The sequence below is a fragment of the Nycticebus coucang genome, chromosome X (genome assembly GCF_027406575.1).
Source record: "Nycticebus coucang isolate mNycCou1 chromosome X, mNycCou1.pri, whole genome shotgun sequence".
In the NCBI taxonomy this organism is placed as follows: Eukaryota; Metazoa; Chordata; class Mammalia; order Primates; family Lorisidae; genus Nycticebus; species Nycticebus coucang.
In genome coordinates this window covers 144461370-144479713 of record NC_069804.1, presented here as the reverse complement: position 1 = coordinate 144479713, position 18344 = coordinate 144461370, and the positions used below count along the sequence as shown (strand labels likewise).

Below are 18344 nucleotides of genomic sequence, written 5' to 3'. Positions count from 1 at the left end.
CAAGACCAGGGAACCTGCTCTTTTGAGGACTGGAATGGAGTGTCCCGCTCGTTCAAGCCTCGGGCATGCCAAATCTACCAGGCTTCTCCAGTTACAAGAAGCTAGTGAGGGGCCAATCCTGGAAAAGACGAGTGGTCTCAGGACCCGAGAGGTAGAGAGGGGCTGAGAGCAAGGGACAGGACCTGTAGCGGGCGTTTGGCGAGGATTTCAGTAGGAGAGCAGGCAGGTATATCTCCTGCCTAAGGAAGTCCTCTACTCTAAGCACACACTATCAGCCGCCTTGTCCAGAGTTGAATTAGAGCTAAGGGAAATCAGGGAGCGGGACAGAGACTGGAGGCCACTCCGGGTCACCTGCCTCTTCATCTTGCTGGATAGAGCTCGGGTCCTGCATCCCCAGCCCTTCATCCGAGACTCCATCGCGCCCTGGCACTAGAAGGGGTGAGTTGTCTGAGCTTTGCTTAAGCAGTTTAGAGCTCGGAGGGACGAGGCGCGTGGGGTCCAACTGCATAAAGTGCCCAACGGTGGTGAGCTCGGCTTCACGAAACTACAGTCCACAGCACCCGAAGCTTGGAAATCTCTGGGGAACAGGGGGCATCTCAGGACCCCTGGCTTCGGACTCCGCGTGTCACAGCTCAGTCGCGGGGCCGCAGTGCGGCTTCTGACAGCAGCCCCCTTTCTAAGCTCCATTGTGGAGCGGCAGGTGCCGCAGGCTCCCCCCCACCTCCGCTCCGCCTCAGCGGCGCTCCGCGGTCATTGGGGACAGAGGGAACAACAGCGGAGCATGGAGACTCCAATGGTCAGGCACTCCCACACATGCACCCTGGGATGTCGGTGGAGAGGAAGAGGGGGTACCAGGGGTCGGGAGGAGGGAGAGGAGGGCTGCGGAGCTCAGTCGCTGGAGCTGAGCGCGGGAAGGGGGGAGGGGCGGAGGCTCCTCTCCAGCCTCCAGGGTCTGGGGACTCTGGATGTCAGAGAGAGCAGGAGGTGTAACAATTCAGCAGAGGTCGGGACGTACCACGGAGCCCAGTGGCGGGGGGCCAGAGGACGTGGTCACCGAGGGGAGCCCCCGCCCCCCTTCTCAGAGGCCTATGGCTGGGGTTGCGGGGAGTATTGGAACTGAGCTCTTGGTCTGGGGAGGCGGTGCGTTAAATCCGCCCCCTCTTCATACTCAACTTCCGAGGGAGGTGGGCGATAGAGGGGAGGTTGGGGTTGGACCAGCGGCGAGGGAGCCCCTCCCTTGCACCTCCCCCCACTGGACTTGGTCGCGCCCGAAGTGTAACACTTTCTCTTTGTCGGAGGAGCTCCTCTGTTTCCTGTGCAGTAGCTCCCGTTACGGCGGCTCCCGTGGCAGCCCTGGCGGACGCAGGAGCGATGGCAGCGACCGATATAGCTCGCCAGGTGGTGAGTACGGGGCTTGGGTGTTAGCGCCCGGGGTGGGGGTCTGGAGAGGGTCAAGGAGACCTGGCTGCCGCTACGGCCGCTGAAAGGAGGACAGTGGGCACAGTCTAGGAGCCGAGGCACCGCGGGACTTCGGCTCTCGGGGTCAGCGGCTCAGTTCCCCAGACTGTCCCAGAGAACCGTGGTGGCGGGCGCGGTGGTGGTGGTGGGGTGTTGGCAAAGCCTGCGGGCCGGCCTCTGAACTTGCATTGCTCAAGAGCTGCAGTAAGCGCCGGCGCCTCGCTAACTGCAGCTGCGGCCCCACCGCTGGGGCGTTGTCGAATGAATGGCCGCACGAACTGCCGAGCCCTCCGGGTCCCTGGCACCCTGGCCTTGCAGCGCTCCTACGCACAGCTGCGCCCTGGGACCCTGGCCTGAACTGGAAGAGGGGTGCGGGGTTGGGTTAGCTTGGGGCCGAAGGCAGTGAATGAGTGGTGAGGGGGGCGGGGAGGTGACTGGCTGGGGTAGGGTTTCTCCATATGCATTACATATGTGACTGCGTCTGTGTGTATGAGTGTGTGCGCATATATGTGTGCGCGCGCGCTCTCGTGCTTTCCTGGGCGGGCGGCAACGGCGCCCGGATTCTGTCTGTGACCCTAGATAAGTCTGCCTGTTTCTCTGAGTGTGCTTACCTCTGTAGTGTGGGTCCGTGTCCGAATGCCTGTCTGCTGATCCTCTTGCCACTGGGTCCCATTTGTGCGTCAGTGTGGGGTGCAGTTGGCTGGCCTGTAGGTGGCAGGCTGTTGAATTTTGGCATGATTTTGAGCGGGCCTCTGGGGATCTGTTTTGGGTGCATGTTCAGTGTAACTAGGCTTGTGTACCAAAACCTGTGGAGCTGGCTTCTTTCTGTGGGGACTCAGGAAAATAAGTATGAGACTTCCGAAATTAGTGCTGTCTCTCTTTTTATTGGCGATTGACTCTGGGGAAAAAAAATATCTTCATTTAAAGAACTGAAGTTTTCCAGCCTGGGTTGCGCAGAGAAATCATGTCGAAGTGACCTGAGGCCCCACGTTATTTTTTTTGGCCAGAAGTTTGGTTGCGAAGGGAAATTATTCCATTTGGTCATTTGGTGGAACACCCTAGCTCTTCTATTTATCCATGGGTGTTTGGGATTTTAAGAAGCCCACTGGCACCTCAAGGTGAGGAAGAGGCGAAAGAGATAGGTCAAATCCCTTGGCACCAAATCCTACTTGATGATAATCTCTGAACCACTTAAAAATGTTTTAAAACCTTGTAGCGTACTTTTTTAGGAGAATAGTTCATGCAATGCAATCCTAGTGCAAAAAAAAAAAAAAAAAGACGCCTCTAGGTATCCGGTGTAATTGAAATTGATTTGTTTTCAAAATCTGAATCCAGAATCGGATAGTACTTTCTCTACAGGCATGTATTAATTTATTCCACCCGTTTGTCCCTGTTTAGAAGACCAGAAACCTCCCTCACCTCCTGCACACCCCAGCACAGAACTGTTTATATGCAGTTATGATGTGGAAGGACCAGGAGACAATGATGAAACGTGATGAAAGAATTTGAGATAATTCTCTTTTCTCCAAGAATGGCACTGTAATATGTATTTCGTTAGTGTTTTGAGGGCTCTCTCAGAGTGCTTTTCTGTTCCTCATTACTTGATTTTAGAGATGACATAGCTTAAGTGGAGGAATTAGTCTTCTGGATTACACTTGCTCCATCTTTGGTGAACAAAAATGACACTAATGATTTTTTCTTGTCAGCTAATGAATTTGCATCAACCTTTTCATACTGTCTCACCACCCCCCCTTGCCTGGATTAGCATCGCAGGGCAGATGTTGCAAAGGGGAACATTCCAGAAGGTTGTGCTTCACCTCAGGCACAACTCTAGTAACCTAGAGCACCCCTTTGTTATGGAGATGGGGGGTAGGAGGTGGTTTAGGGCCACTTGGTTTGCTTTGCATGGTTCCAGTTTGCTCTGGCTGGCCTTGCCATACTGTATGATGAAGAACATAATTATACACCAGATTCTGAAGCTCAAAGAGCAGCCTGAGCACTTGAGACCTTGTTATCGTGATAAATGGGTTTCTGGGAAAATTGACGTCACTCTCCAGGCCCCCCTCCCCCAGTCAGTGAAGCTCTTGTTTATGTGTCATTTGTCTCTCTCTCCTCCTTTGTGCCTGCAAGAAGTTATAATTCACCAGGGAAGATAGAATTACCTCAAGAGACCTTGGATGTCTGGTTGCTGCTTTTTTCTTCCAAGGAATATGTTTCCAGGGTTTGGGGAGAGAAGACAGGAGAATAAACCTTGGTGTGACTAGCTTAAGACATGGTGCCATGGGAGTAGTACCCTGGTGTGTGTGTTGGGGGGAGTCCTTTCCAGAGTCAGTTGAGGATTACAGTGATCAAAACAGGCCTTAGAGTTGTTGGGTAGGGCCTATATTGCTTGCATGTAACTTAAAGTTCAATTCTGGTCTATGTAATACAATTCCATCCCATTTGAATGAACACCACAAAAGATTCTGCATGACAACATTATTTCTCCACTGTATCCATGGGTATTTATTTGATTGATGTGTGTCCAGCATGACTGGCCCTTGCCAACTATACTAAAAAAAAGCAGTAGACGTAGTTGATGGCTTTGAAGCGTATAGCTAGTTAGAGAGACAAATTGTGGATACTGTGAAATAACTGGAGAACTATAGGACATCTTTGGGATGCCCTCCCCCACCCCTGCCCTCCACCCATGAGGTGGCATTGGTGGCTGGGGCTGCTGTTGATACAGTGTATACATTGAGGTTATATGACTTATCCAAGGTAACCTAGTGAGACACAGCCTAGGGCCCCAAAGCTGCATCTCTTGGCTCATGCACCGAGCTGTTTCTTTCAGTGTTGCATGTCAGGGTCTAGACTATTAAGTGCTGGCCCATGGACAGAACATCTCATTGATTCTGGCTTGAATTTATAACACCGTGTGAACAACAGTGCTTTTTCCAGTAGCAATCCAGGTAATGGTTATTCTCTCAAATGAAAGAACTTGCAGGGGCTCACTCTACCCTACAAAGTTTGTGTGTGTGTGTGTGTGTGTGTGTGTGTATGTGTGTATGTGTGTGTGGTGGGGGGGGGAATTGGCCAGGGGAAACTGTCCCAGAGAAACTGCTTATAGGTGAGGAGAAGATTCAAAACCTCAATATTCACACAGCCGTACAGGGAATACAGCACTAAAGCAAGTTTACATGGCCCCAAATATTAAAAATTGTTTAATCTTAGTTGAGAGTATGTGAGTCGTCACTATACTATTTTCCAACTTTTCTCTGTGTTTGAGATTTTTCAAAATAGAAACCTGAAGGAGAATTACAGTGCCCTCCCCACATGTACATGGCCTCTTCCCTCAAGGAGTTTACAATCTATTGGGGGAGGCAGACACAAATATATAATTATCATTGTCATAAGTGCTACAGGAGAGCGCCTGCCTGCCATGAGAATTCATTTCAAGAGGACCTGATCCAACAATGGATGGGAATCACAGGAAAGGCTTCCTGAGGGCATCAAATAGCAAATGTGAAGATGGTTGAGATTTCACTTTTGTTTCTGAGTTGGGAACATTTGATTTGTTAATTCGCCCACTCTTATTTTCATTCATGACTTCAGCACGTATTTATTGGGCACCAACTCTGCCAGGCCTTGTGCCAGGTGCTGGGGATAGAGTGGTGGCCCAGGCACACAGGAACTGTGCTCTCTCAGAGCTTCCAGATGAAAAGCAGGAATGAGCTCTATTTCCTCTTCACATCCTAAATCCTGGAAATGTGAGTGCTAGTAGTGTTCTTATTACAAAACTGCATTACAGCAGAGTGATTTGTCTGTATAGTATGATGAGATTTTGATCTGTAGTCATGTGCATAGCATTTGTTTCATGAAGTCTCTGCTGTAAATTTTCTATTAATTGTTGGCTTTGTTACCCAGCACAGCCCCTGCCTTTGTGTGCTATAAGGGAATAAACCCATTGCATTAGCCTGAGCAAAACTAATTAGGAAGATAAGTCCCCTGGAAAAAAAGGTATTCTAAAAGTAAATAGAACTGATTTCAGGACTTAGCTGGGTTCTGGATGATCAGAGTCACAGTTTAATACTAGGCAGGCGTGGTGGCTTATGCCTGTAATCCCAGAGACTCGGCAGGCTAAAGCAAGAGGATCGCCTAAGGCTAGGAGTTTGAAACCAGGGTGGGCAACATAGCTAGACCTTATCACTAAACCCCCCCCACAAACAACAAAAAAATTAGCAGGGCATGGTGATGTGTGCCTTGCAGTCCTAGCTATTCAGGAGGCTGGCATGGGAGAATTGCTTGAGTCCTGGAGTTGGAGGCTGCAGTGAGCTGTGATTGTGCCACTGCACTCCAGTTTGGGCAAAGAGTGATACCCTGTCCCAAACAAACAATTAGCATGAACAATTGAGAAGGGCTTTTCATCGCATATACATTAAAACTATAGTCAAGACAAATGGAAAAAAGAAGAGAGAGAAGAGGAAAACCATGGATAAACGTCATGGGTCTTAGTCCAAAGCATTACTGCTGGTCATTGGATGACACAATGCAACACCTACCAGATGACACAGATGCCTTTAAAAGAAAACACCGGTCTTTTCATGATGCTTCTGAGAAATTAAAATCCTGCCCTGCCCCCACCTCCCCCTCTTTTTACTGCATCCCCCTTAGCACCCTTCGGGGCCAGAAAAGAGTATGCTTAGGTGGTGATTTGGAGACTGCCTGATGTTAAAAAGATTCTCAGCTTAAATCCAAGATAGCACAGTCACGGGTTATGTGGGTTTTCTCTTTTCTTCTTCTCCATATTGCTTTAAATAAAAATCTTGGAGCCATCAGCCATGTAATGATGGATTATTTTAAGTAACAACTGGGGGGGGGCAGAATAAATTAGAAACACAGACCCTTCCTCCTCAGTTTGGCAGGAGGAGGCTTTTGCTGCTGGGATTTGAAGCCTTGAGTTTCTCTGCTGCCTGCACAGAGGAAGGAGGCCACATGCTCATGAGGGTGAGAAATCATGTTATCCTCTTCTTCAGAGTCTTCTCGTTAGAGGCAGTCATCTGCTGAATTATGCAGCGCCCTGCTCTCAGCTGGCCTGGCGTGGGGTCATCCTTTACACTCACTTAAAAGTGACCCGGGAAGGGCGGCGCCTGTGGCTCAGTGAGTAGGGCGCCGGCCCCGTATGCCGAGGGTGGTGGGTTCAAACCCAGCCCCGGCCAAACTGCAACAAAAAAAATAGCCGGGCGTTGTGGCAGGCGCCTGTAGTCCCAGCTGCTCGGGAGGCTGAGGCAAGAGAATCGCGTAAGCCCAAGAGTTAGAGGTTGCTGTGAGCCGTGTGACGCCACGGCACTCTACCCGAGGGCAGTACAGTGAGACTCTGTCTCTACAAAAAAAAAAAAAAAAGTGACCCGGGAAAAGATTTGCAGGCCTTCTCAGGGCCAGGCCTCAGGGCTCAGGTTTCCCCTGCCAGGGCCTTCTCTGACCCCTAATGGTGGCCCTGGGGTAACAGGAGCAGAACTCTGCTTCCTGGCCCTGATGAGGTGTGAGGTGGTGTTCGGTTTCCGGAGGCCCCCAGCACCAAACGCTGGCGCTGAGGCAGGAACTGGTTTTTTTCAGATCCCCATTAAACAAGACCAGATGGAGGCAGAGGCAAATTCAGACTCCCCAGAGGGCAGTTGGGCATTCACCCAGTGGCCTCTGGGTAAAACTTTTCTTTTTTAGCAGATTGGAAGTAACAATGACCAGAGCACCTAGAAAACTGTTTAATTTCCTGGATTGAAGGGAATCTGGCTTTTGTGGCCAAGTTGACCCACCTTCAGCAGGGGTCACCCCTGGCCTGAGGTGGAGATATTTTACCTAGACTCTGGCTGGTGGAGTTAGGCAGGCTCATTAGCTCTGTGGCTTTGGAGCAGAACTCAGGAGCTGGCCAGGCTGAGGCTTGGGCCAGAGTCAGAAGAGAGGGGAATGGGAGAGAAAACTGGGGGAGTAAGTGGAGAGGAGGAGCACAGGCCCTCCATAGCACTGACCGCCTCAGTGGCTTTCCATGGGCCGGAGCCACCTTGATGAGCCCACAGCCTTCTGAGTTGTGTCCTTTGACCCTTCTACTTCTCACCATCCACAGCCTGATGTCTCGGAATTTTACCAGCATAAAGAAAAACACATCTGCCACTTGAGTCAGCTTTTCCATTTGAGAGTGGCTGTCTGCTTGACGGGCCTGCATCCTAGCACCATTCTGTGCCACCAAATCACTCTGTGGAGCAGGACAAGGCACTTCCTCTTTCTGAGTCTCTGTTTCCCCTTTTGAAAAATGAGTGGGCTGGATTAGGGGATGGTTAAGGGTGTTTCCAGCTCTAACATTGTATAGTTTTTATGTTTCCTTTTTCTTCAGCCTAATTTCTTTTAGGTCTTTCCCTGCTTCTGCTTCTGAATGAATGGCAAAATATAACTCCACCCCTTCCCAGCTTTGACTGTTGAGTTGGGTGGGGAGAGAGTTGTAGAGAAGGTGAATCTATGCTTTTAGCTCAGCAGGGTCTCTGTAAGTGGAATAGAAACAACACCTCAGATAGTGTCTGTGGGTGTAGGTATATACAGCTATTCTTTCCTTATAAAGGTGTATGGCAGCTGAATGTTTATCTATTGAATCCTACTTTAAATGCAATAGGAGAGCTGGCTATTTAATGGAATCCTGCTGTGAATCCTTTTATAGAATGAAAAGCCACTCTGGAATTTATCTTGTGTATTAACATCAGAGTTTCATCTACCGGATTTGCTAAAAATGCTGCTCCCCCCATGGTAAGGATAATCTTCCTAAGCCACTCCCCACTGAAGGGCATTTGTGAGCCCCTTCAGTGGTGCTGCCAGCTTTTGCAGGTCTTATTTTTCCTTGGAACAGCCTCCGTGTTTCTCTCTCCCAGTACAGGCCATTATGACTACTATCAGTTTCCTCTTAGCCTGGCTTAATCAGCATAAGGGGAGTTCTGATATTTGATGTGTTAGGGACATTGGAGGGTTTTTTTTAAACCACTGAGAACTTATCGGGGCTTTCATGGTTCTTATACCTGGTAATACAGAGGCATTCACTCCCTTGATGGCATTGAAAGCAGCAGATGGGACTATCAGCTGCCTGATTGTTTTACGAAGATTTTTTTCTACATGTTTTAGGATATATGATTTGATGTCTGATTCATACGAATCTTTAGAATACAAAGTTATACTGTATAACAGTGTGCTATTCATATTATATGTAATAATAAGTTATAATAGGGTTTTATTGTATTATTGGGAAAATACATGTTTTATATACAATAAAACTGCCTTAAAGCTAACTGCTCTGATTAACCAAATTGTCAAGCATCTTTCTGGTTGTAGTTGAAGATTTTTCTAAAGTATCTGAGGCCACTTTCTTACCCAGGAAAGTATCATCATAGACTCTTTAGAATCTTTTTGTTTTTTTTTTCTTGCTCTATTACCCAGGTCGGAGTGTAGTGGCTAGATCATGGTTCACTGGAGCCTCTAATGCCTGGAATCAAATAATCCTCCTGCCTCAGCCTCCCACGTAGCTCAGACTACAGGCACATGCCATCACACCTGGATAATTTTTCTTTTTGCGTATGTGTGTAGGGACAGGGTCTTGCTGTTTTGCCTACGAGGTGGTCTTGAACTCCTGGGCTCAAGTAATCCTTCCACCTCAGCCCCTCAAAGTGCTGGGATTACAGACATGAGCTGTTGTGCCTGGCTGAACTTCTTTAAAGGCCATAAATATTCAAGACTGAATATTTTTTAAAAATAAGACAACAGAGGCCAGGCACAGTGGCTCATGCCTGTAATCCTAGCACTCTGGAAGGCCGAGGCAGGTGAATTGCTTGAGGGCACGTGTTCGAGACCAGTCTGAGCAAGAGCAAAACCCCGTTTCTAAAAATAGCCGGGCATTGTGGCGGGCACCTGTAGTCCCAGCTACTTGGTTGGCTGAGGCAAGAGAATTGCTTGAGCCCGAGTTTGAGGTTGCTGTGAGCTGTGATGCCACAACACTGTACTGAGGGTGGCAAAGTGAGACTCTGTCTCAAAAAATAAAAATAAAACAACATTTTTTTCTTGTTTATACGAGTAAGGTATGCCTATTGTAGGAAATTCAGAAAGCATAGAAAAGCAACCTCACCTACAATCCCTCCACCCAAAAGTAACCATTGATACCATTTTGATTTATAGTCTTCCAATCTTAAAAAAAAAAGAATACATATTTCCCCCTCATCCTTGGGCTCTTGGGATTATCCTGAGTATACAGGTTGGGTGTTTTTTCTTTCTTTTTTTTTTTGTGGTTGTTTTGCCTACTAGTATTTGATCATGTCATTAAATATTCTGAGAAAATATTTTTATTAGCTGCTTAATATTTCATCATGTATCATTGAACTGATGAATTGGTTTGGGTAGTCTTAGAGATTTGCAGGATCAGTATTGAGGGCAGGAGATGGAGACGGGAATGTCCACAATTAAGAGAGCTTAGGTCCACAATTAAGTGACTGATGAGGCTGCTAAAAAGAATCCTATGCCAGGTCTGGTGGCTCATGCTTATAATCCTAGCACTTTAGGAGGCTGAGATGGGTAGATTGCTTTGAGACCAGCTTGAGCAAGAGTGAGACCCCCTTCCTACTAAAAACGGAAAAAGAAAAACTAAAGCTGGGCATAGTGGTGCATGCCTGTGGTCCCAGCTACCTGGGAGGCTGGGGTAAGAGGATCACTTGAGTCCAAGAGTTTGAGGTTGCTGTGAGCTATGATGCCACAGCACTCCATTTAGGGTGACAGAGTGAGACTCTGTCTCAAGAATATATGCATACGTACATACATAAAAAGAATCCTATTTCAGGATTTTTGTCCTTTCCTAGCATTTGGATGCAAAAGGCTAGAGGAGACAGTTCAGGGAAAACCTAGTCATCAGCAATGAGTTCCAGACGTTTTTCTTTCCTCATTGTTCAGAATGACAGCCACTAACTTAGTCACACTGCTTTTAAACAGAGGCAGAAAATGCTCCATCCACAGAGAGGCACCCTTAGTCCCCAGAGACCTCAAGTACTGCTCTGCTGCTCTGCCACAGAGGTTGGAAGAGGGGCGGAGGGAAGAGAGGGACAGGAGTTGCCTACTTGGGTGCTTCTGTGACTCGTTACTTTCAGGACAACAGCAATGGGAGAAAGACGCACAGCTGGAACTGCCGTAACTTGGTCTTCATAATATGATTTTACGGATATTCAATTAAAAGACAAAATTGGGGGCGGCGCCTGTGGCTCAGTGAGTAGGGCGCCAGCCCCATATGCCGAGGGTGGTGGGTTCAAACCCAGCCCCGGCCAAACTGCAACAAAAAAGTGGCCGGGCGTTGTGGCGGGCACCTGTGGTCCCAGCTGCTCGGGAGGCTGAGGCAAGAGAATCGCTTAAGCCCAAGAGTTAGAGGTTGCTGTGAGCCGTGTGACGCCACGGCACTCTACCCGAGGGCGGTACAGTGAGACTCTGTCTCTACAAAAAAAAAAAAAAAAAAAAAAGACAAAATTGGGGCGGCGCCTGTGGTTCAACGGAGTAGGGCGCCGGAGTAGGGCGCCGGCCCCATACGCCGAAGGTGGCGAGTTCAACCCCAGCCCCGGCCAAAAACTGCAAAAAAATAAATAAATAAAAGACAAAATTGGTGTGTCCTCAAGAGAGGAGGCGGAAGAGAAAGAGCAGTGCTTCTGCCTGTGATATGAAATGTGGTATAACGTATCTCAAAACCGCAGGTGACTGCAGATGAGGAGAAAACAGGAAATGTGACTGGGGCGGGGAGGGGGGCTTCTCCCAGTTCTCAGGAGCGCTCTCTCATTTTGCCTTCCGTTTAGCTCTTTGCAGACTCTCTGCATCCTAATTATCTCTGCTGCAAAGCTGAGTGAGAATGGTCCTTTTTTATATTAAAAATGTTTTTGGCAGGCGCCTGTAGTCCAGCTACTCGGGAGGCTGAGACAAGAGAATCGCTTAAGCCCAGGAGTTGGAGGTTGCTGTGAGCTGTGTGAGGCCACGGCACTCTACCGAGGGCCATGAAGTGAGACTCTGTCTCTACAAAAAAAAAGTTTTAAAATTACACAGGTAGTGTGTGAATACATTCATGCTAGGAAAGAATCAAATAATACAGAAGCGTACTCACTACCACTTAACTAAGGGCCTATTACCATTCCCTCCCCTGAGGGAGCCACAGTTCTTGGTTTGGTGCATGGTTCAGTCTTCTTTCTATGCATTCATACACACTCGTGTGCAAATACGCGTACACAGGGATTTTTGTGCGTATGCGGGCTCATACTGTTTTCTGCTCTATAATATGTCTTGGCGATATTCACATCAGTGTATATAGAACTACCACATTCTTAATGGCTTCAGAATACAAAGGATAGATGTATCATAATTTTTTTTTTTTTTTTTAGTAAGAAAAGGAAGGTTTGTTAACTATACGCAGCTTTGAGGGATACCAGCTGCTTCTTGGAAATCTAAAGTGTTTGGTTTCAAGGCAGTTGCCTGTCTGCTAAAATGTTGGGGCTTCAGGCAGCTGCCTGGGTCTTTGGTTCTTGGAGTGTTCTTAGTCAGTAAGTGACCAAACATCCCGAAGTAAGGCAAGCATGCCACAAAGTTTATTGAGAAAGAGAAAGATAGGTTTACAGTGTAAGAGCAAGGTATATAGGCTTACAGAGTAAGATGTGTTTGCCATAGATAGTGACTGGCTCCTGGTGTCAGGACAAGGAAAAGGCAAAGAGCTGATGAACCATAATGTAGTTAAATATTTTCCTATTGTCTTGTCGGGCATTTCAGTGTTTTCTAGTTGTTCAGTATTACATACAAATTTGCTTGTGTTTAGATCTTTGCATGACCCTGGGAGGAGGTTGCAAGATTATGGAAGATGTGCGATATAAAATTTTGGTGACTTTGGCCTTTCTAGCATCTCAGTTTAAGCCTTGAACGTGGTACCACTTGCTATTAAAGATGAAAACTTGAGGTTTTAATCAGACGTGCTGGGCCAAGTTGCCATTTCCATTTCCTCTTGTTCTCACTATAGTCAAGGGAATATTCAATTAACTGCAATCAAAATAACCAGGACCTCAATTAATCAGGCCACCGTTAAAGAAAAAGAGGAAAGAGATAATACATCAGAGATTTAGTGAGGAGGAGGAAAGAGACTTCCAGGGGCTGTCCTGGGGTCACTGTACATTCAGTCCAGTGTCCTGTCCTTGTTACCTCTATATATTTAGCTCTGAACAATGAGGACTGATATCCACAATGATGACCTTGACATCTTATAAGATTCATTAAAGCAAGAATGCATGGTGTTCCCTAGACAGGATTTCCTAAAGCAGGAACTATACAAATACATTTTGGAAGCTTTCTTAACTACAGGGATTGACACAAAAAGGTTGCTGCTTAAATCTCAGTTTGCAAGAAAAGCACATTAACAAGGTCCCACGTCCCCTCCTTCCCTAACTCCTTAGTTAATTTAGGTGGATTGGACACTGGGTAAAAGATACAGTAGTAAGGATTCTAAAAGTCACTAGTGTTCTTCACCAAATCCAAATCAATGGCCATTTATTTTTAATTCTTGACGTTCCCTTTGGCCTTTGGTGATGGAAAACTATTGGGTCATCTCTTACTGCTCTGATCATTTCTCCCTCTTGGCAGAATCCACTTCATCTTCTCCTGGCTTATTTGTGGGCATTTCCTATGTTCAGTCTTTAGCTCCTCTCTCTCTGTGCTAGCTCTTGGAGAACACATCCAGTTTCATACTTCTCACTCCTAAATTTATATCTCAGTCGTGAAATCTCCCTGAGCCTATGATCCCATATTCTGAACTACTTACTGGATTTCCTCCCCTGGATATCTCACCATCAAATCAAAACTATCTTACTTTCCTTAATACATAAAATGCTTTTACCAATCCAAAACAGAAAAAACAAATACCCATTTTTTAATAGGCAACTCACATATACATCCCTAATATACAGTAGAACAACAAGATAATATTCTCCCTCACTAATACAGTGCAAATTAAATGCCATGATGCCATTTTTCAGTGATTCAAAATAGTTCAAAAGCCTGTGAAACTCAGTGTTTATGGGTAAACAGACCCTGACACATACGTAGTATTAGTGCTGGAAATATAAATTGCTACTGTTTCCTGTTGAATGATGTGTCAGTTGTACCGAGGTCTTTAAAACCTATGTACTGGGCCAGGCACAGTGGCTCATGCCTATAATCCTAGCACTCTGGGAGGCCAAAGTGGGTGGATTGCTTGAGCTCAGCAGTTCCAGACCAGCCTGAGTAACAGTAAGACCCCGCATCTGAAAATAGCTGGGCATTGTGGTGGGTGCCTCCAGCTACTCTGGAGGCTGAGAAAAGAGGATAACTTGAGCCCAAGAGTTTCAGGTTGCTCTGAGCTATGATGACCATGGCACTGAACTGAGGGTGACAAAGTGAGACTCTCAAAAAAAAAAAAAAAAAAAAGTGTGTACTCTTTGATCCAGCAGGCTTCGGTTCTAAGAATTTTACTTAACAATATAATCAGAGAGATAAACAAATCTTTAAAAACAAGAAATATTGACTATAATGTTGAAAACTTGGAAACATGCTATATATGTCTAGCAGTGGAAAATTGGTTAAGAAAATATGGCCCCTCCCCTCTCCTTCCTTCCTTTTCTTTTTCACTTTCCCCTATGTTCTATTTTTTGTTTTTTGTTTTTTTTTGGAAACACTTGCTCTGAGAATGAGCACTGCTTGCCTGTGTAAGTAGTAGAGCTGATGGGTGAAGACCCCAGCCTGCGAGCCTAGGGGTGTGTCGTCTTATTTTAAAAAAATTAATTGACATCTCCACAACCAGCGACAATGGGTCTCACTCCATCTCCCTGGGTAAAGTGCCGTGGTGTCATCATACCTCATAGCAACCTTGAACTCTGGAGCTCCAGAGATCCTCTTGCCTCAGCCTCCTGCGTAGCTGGGACTATGGGGGGAGGGGACAGTCTTGCTCTTGCTCAGGCTGGTCTCTGGTCTCCAAACTCCTCAGCTCAAGGAATCCCCCTGCCTCGGCCTCCCAGAATGCTAGGATTACAGGCAAGAGCCACCGTGCCAGGCCCTGTCACTTCTTTTTCTATGGAGCTGTTCCACGGAGGGTAAATCCATCCTCTGATACTATAGGGATGAATGAATCTCAAAGCCCAGTGGGGAGGCGGTGAGGGAGGGGAGAGATCCTAGGTAGTTTCCCCTTCAAGGCCAGGTCAGGTCAGCGTCTGGGCATTTGGGTACCTACCTCTCCTATAAAATGGAAAAGATCAGAAGTAAAGGTCAAACACTTAAAAAAAAAAAAGAAAATCTGGCAAATTCCTCTAATGAAATGCTATATAGCCAATAAAAAATAAAGTTTTAGAATTAATTTTTAGTGTATATTAAGCCTCAGGTTATTAAATCAGGTTATGAGAAGAAATATATAGGATTACCTCTATTTGTAAAAGAAAAGCACACAGACGGGAGGGAAATACATACTTGTATAAACATTAGCCATGATGATCTCTAGAGAGTGATGTTATAGATAATTTTTCTTTTCCTTTATACTTTTCCATATGTTGTAAAATTTCTGTGGAGAACATTGATTACTTTTATAAAATTGTTACTATTATTATTAGTGAGACAGAAATCTCACTCTTTCGTCCCAGGTAGAGTGCCATAGTTTAACCTCAAGCTCTTGGTCTCAAGAGAACCTCTTGCCTCAGCCTCCTGAGTAGCCGGGACTACAGGTGCCCACCACTACACCCAGCTAGTTTTTCTATTTTTACTAGAGACAGGGTCTCACTCTTACTCAGGCTGGTCTTGGACTCCTGAGGTGTTCCCCCGCCTCAGCCTTCCAGAGTGCTAGGATTACAGGTGTGAGCCACCATGTCTGGCTACTTTTATAAAGTTAAAAACCTGATAAATATAATTCTCTTACTAACAGTTTATTTAAAACCAGACTTTTTTTAAAAATTTTTTTTTTTTTTTTTTGCAGTTTTTGCCCAGGGCTGAGTTTGAACCTGCCACCTCCAGCATATGGGGCCGGCGCCCTACTCCTTTGAGCCACAGGCTCTGCCCTTAAACCAGACTTTTTGACATTCCCACTAAACAAGCTCCCTTTCCTTCCTAGCTTCCCTCTATCAATGTTGCTGTCAACCCAAGTCCCCAGGCTTAGCCCTTGTGCTGGGCTTTGCTCCCTCACCCCTCTGCTCAATCACTCATTGAGTCCCATCCTTTCTTTTGGATAGCTCTCATATTTGTCTCTTCCTTTTGAGTCCCAAGTCAGGTCAGTTCACTGCAACCAGCATTTATTGTCACAGTGTCTGGATGTCACCTTGCCAGCTCATATGTTTTCCTGACCCTAGTCTTTCTTTTCTCCAATCAAGCAAGCACCTTGAATCTGGAATGATCTTTTTATTTTTCTTAATTTTATTATTATTATTTTGAGACAGAGTCTCAAGCTGTCGCCCTAGGTAGAGTGCTGTGGTATCATCATAGCTCACAGCAACCTCCAACTCTTGGGCTCAAGCAATCCTCTTGCCTCTGTTTTTCTATTTTTAGTAGAGATGGGGGGGTCTCTCTTTTTGCTCAGGCTGGTCTCGAACCTGTGAGCTCAAGCTATCCATCCTCTGGGGCCTCCCAGAGTGCTAGGATTACAGGCACGAGCCACCGTGCCTTGCCTGGAATGATCTTTTTAAAAACACTACCTGTATCTTGGCCCGTCCTGTTCAAAACGCTTGAAATCCCCCACACATCGTTGCCTCGGGAATGAAGCCCATGCTCCTTTTTCTGCTGTTTAGGGCTGTTTGCATCACTGCTAGGTGGGAGGTGGGCACATGAAAGGTTTTTGTTAAGTTTTTGGCAATGAATTACCATTAATTTTGGTAATGATTCAAGAATAAGGTGTGGAGCTCCCCACTGCCCTCTACTTCAGTTTGAAAATGCCAGATGGGTGTAGTGGCTATCACTTGTAATCCTAGCACTCTGGGAGGCTGAGGTGGGTGGATCACTTGAGCTCAGGAGTTTGAGACCAGCCTGAGCAAGAGCTAGATCCCTGTCTCTACTGAAAATAGAAAAATCAGCCTGGCACTGTACTGTGGTGGACAGCTACTGGGGAGGCTGAGGCAGGAGGATTGCTTGAACCTCGGAGTTTGAGGTTGCTGTGAGCTAGGCTGACGCCATGACACTCTACCCAGGGGGACAGAGTGAGATTCTGTCTCAAAATAAAAATTCTTTTCCTTTCCTTTGGAGCACTTGCAGTTTCATGGTGCTGAATTTGGAAACCAGAAGAGGCAGCTGGGGTGATAAAATATGGCTCAGGAAACCTAAACTCTGAGCCTATCCCAATTTCCCATGTCTGCTGCAGAGGAGGCTCCATCAAGAAAGCATTTTGTCAGTTAAGTCTCTGTCTCCCCTGCCCCCTGCAGTGTTGAGGACCAAGAACCAACAGCGAGAACCTTATAGCTTATGTAGTTTGCTTTAATAAAAAGAAGACAGGGAAATGGGAAGGGGAATCAGAAAGAGGTAAACATAGAACAAAGCCCTGAGTGATGTGAAGCCCTCATGAAACTCAGCTGTCTTTGAGGGGCACAGAATCTACCAACTCTGAATGATGGCATATGGTCGTCTGTCAAGAATGCTCTGCTGGGAGTGTGTGGGGTGAGATGTGTGGAGGGTAATGAACTTGCCAGATGGCAGTCACCAGCACTGGTCCTGTCACTTGCTTTTGGAGTATCTGATGACACCGATGGGAGTGGGATCCCAAGCTGGGTAATGGGGAGATCTGGCAACCCGTCCTGACTAGGTCAGCTGCCAAGAGGCTCTTCCCCCCATCATAGCCTATCCCTTTCAGTGTGAAGATGGTCCCTTACTATGGACCTAGTCTAAAAGCAGGGCCAGTCCAACGGAAGAGCTGCCTGTTAGTACAGATTGGGATGCTGGCGCAGGCCTCCTGGCACAGACCATGCCCTTCTTGGATTGCTCTTGGCATCTTTCAGGTTATGGAAAGCTTGATGCAGCCCCACCCAACAGAAACTCCAACTCCTTACATAGCTCATCCTTCTCATCTAGCTGGGCTGTCTCCAGCTTCCCTTCTCCTCTCTTCTCCCCTCCCTTCCCCCGTGGCCATTGGCAGTTGGCACGTTTTTTGAGTACATGCAGGCCCCTTTTATCCTTCCCCTTGGCTTCTTGGAAGCCTGCCCCAATTTGAGGCTCTCCCTGTTTTGTAAAAACCATTAACTATAAGAAGCTTTGGGCCTTTCAGGGGAAGCAATGGCCCTCTGCTTTCCAGGGCTGGAAGTAGCTTGGCTGACCCCTATGGAGTCAAGGGAACCAGAGGAAACATGGAGACAGCTCCCTTAGCTGTGGGAAGTGCTCTGTGACATTACCAGTCAAGTCGGAGGGCCTAAGGTGCAGTGTTAACAGCAGCTCCTGGTGCTTGACTGCTTACCACGTGCTAGGCACTGTGCTAGATGCTTGAAGAACATTATCCTGTATAATCCCCACACTACTCCTAGTTTCCAGTTTTACAGAGGGGAAAACTGAGAAGTTAAGTAACTTGTCTGAGGTCACACAGCCAGAAGGTGGCGGAGATGCGGCTGTAACCCAGACCTGCCTGATTTTAAAGCCTGTGCTTTTAACTTCTACACTATTGCCTTTGTGGATCCCAAAAATGTCCCTAGAGAGAGAGGATTAATTACTTTTTAAAGTCTTTTTGTAATATTTATGGAACACGTATGCGTGTATTAAGCTCATTACATCTGTTAGCACATTTGACCAGTCACCTCTAGGGTATGCCATGTTTCTTCATATGTCAGATATGGAAGGAAACAGTCTCAGTGAGGTTACCCAGCTCGTAAGTGATTGAGATGAGGTTC

General features: G+C 46.7%; 1 protein-coding gene across 6 annotated transcripts in view; it reads left to right on the top strand.

Moving 5' to 3' along the window:
* Positions 1-706: 706 nt before the first annotated feature.
* Positions 707-18344, top strand: part of SEPTIN6 (septin 6) — a 77541-nt gene continuing 59903 nt past the window's right edge. The window contains exons 1-2 of one of the 6 annotated variants that reach the window (XM_053581108.1): positions 781-796; positions 1299-1401. In XM_053581108.1, coding sequence (XP_053437083.1) covers positions 1372-1401 — 30 coding nt within the window. In that variant the 5' untranslated portion in view covers positions 781-796; positions 1299-1371. Of the gene's footprint in view, positions 1402-6360; positions 6445-18344 lie in introns of those variants that run through there. The other 5 variants (XM_053581107.1, XM_053581109.1, XM_053581111.1 and 2 more) reach the window with 5 other exon arrangements.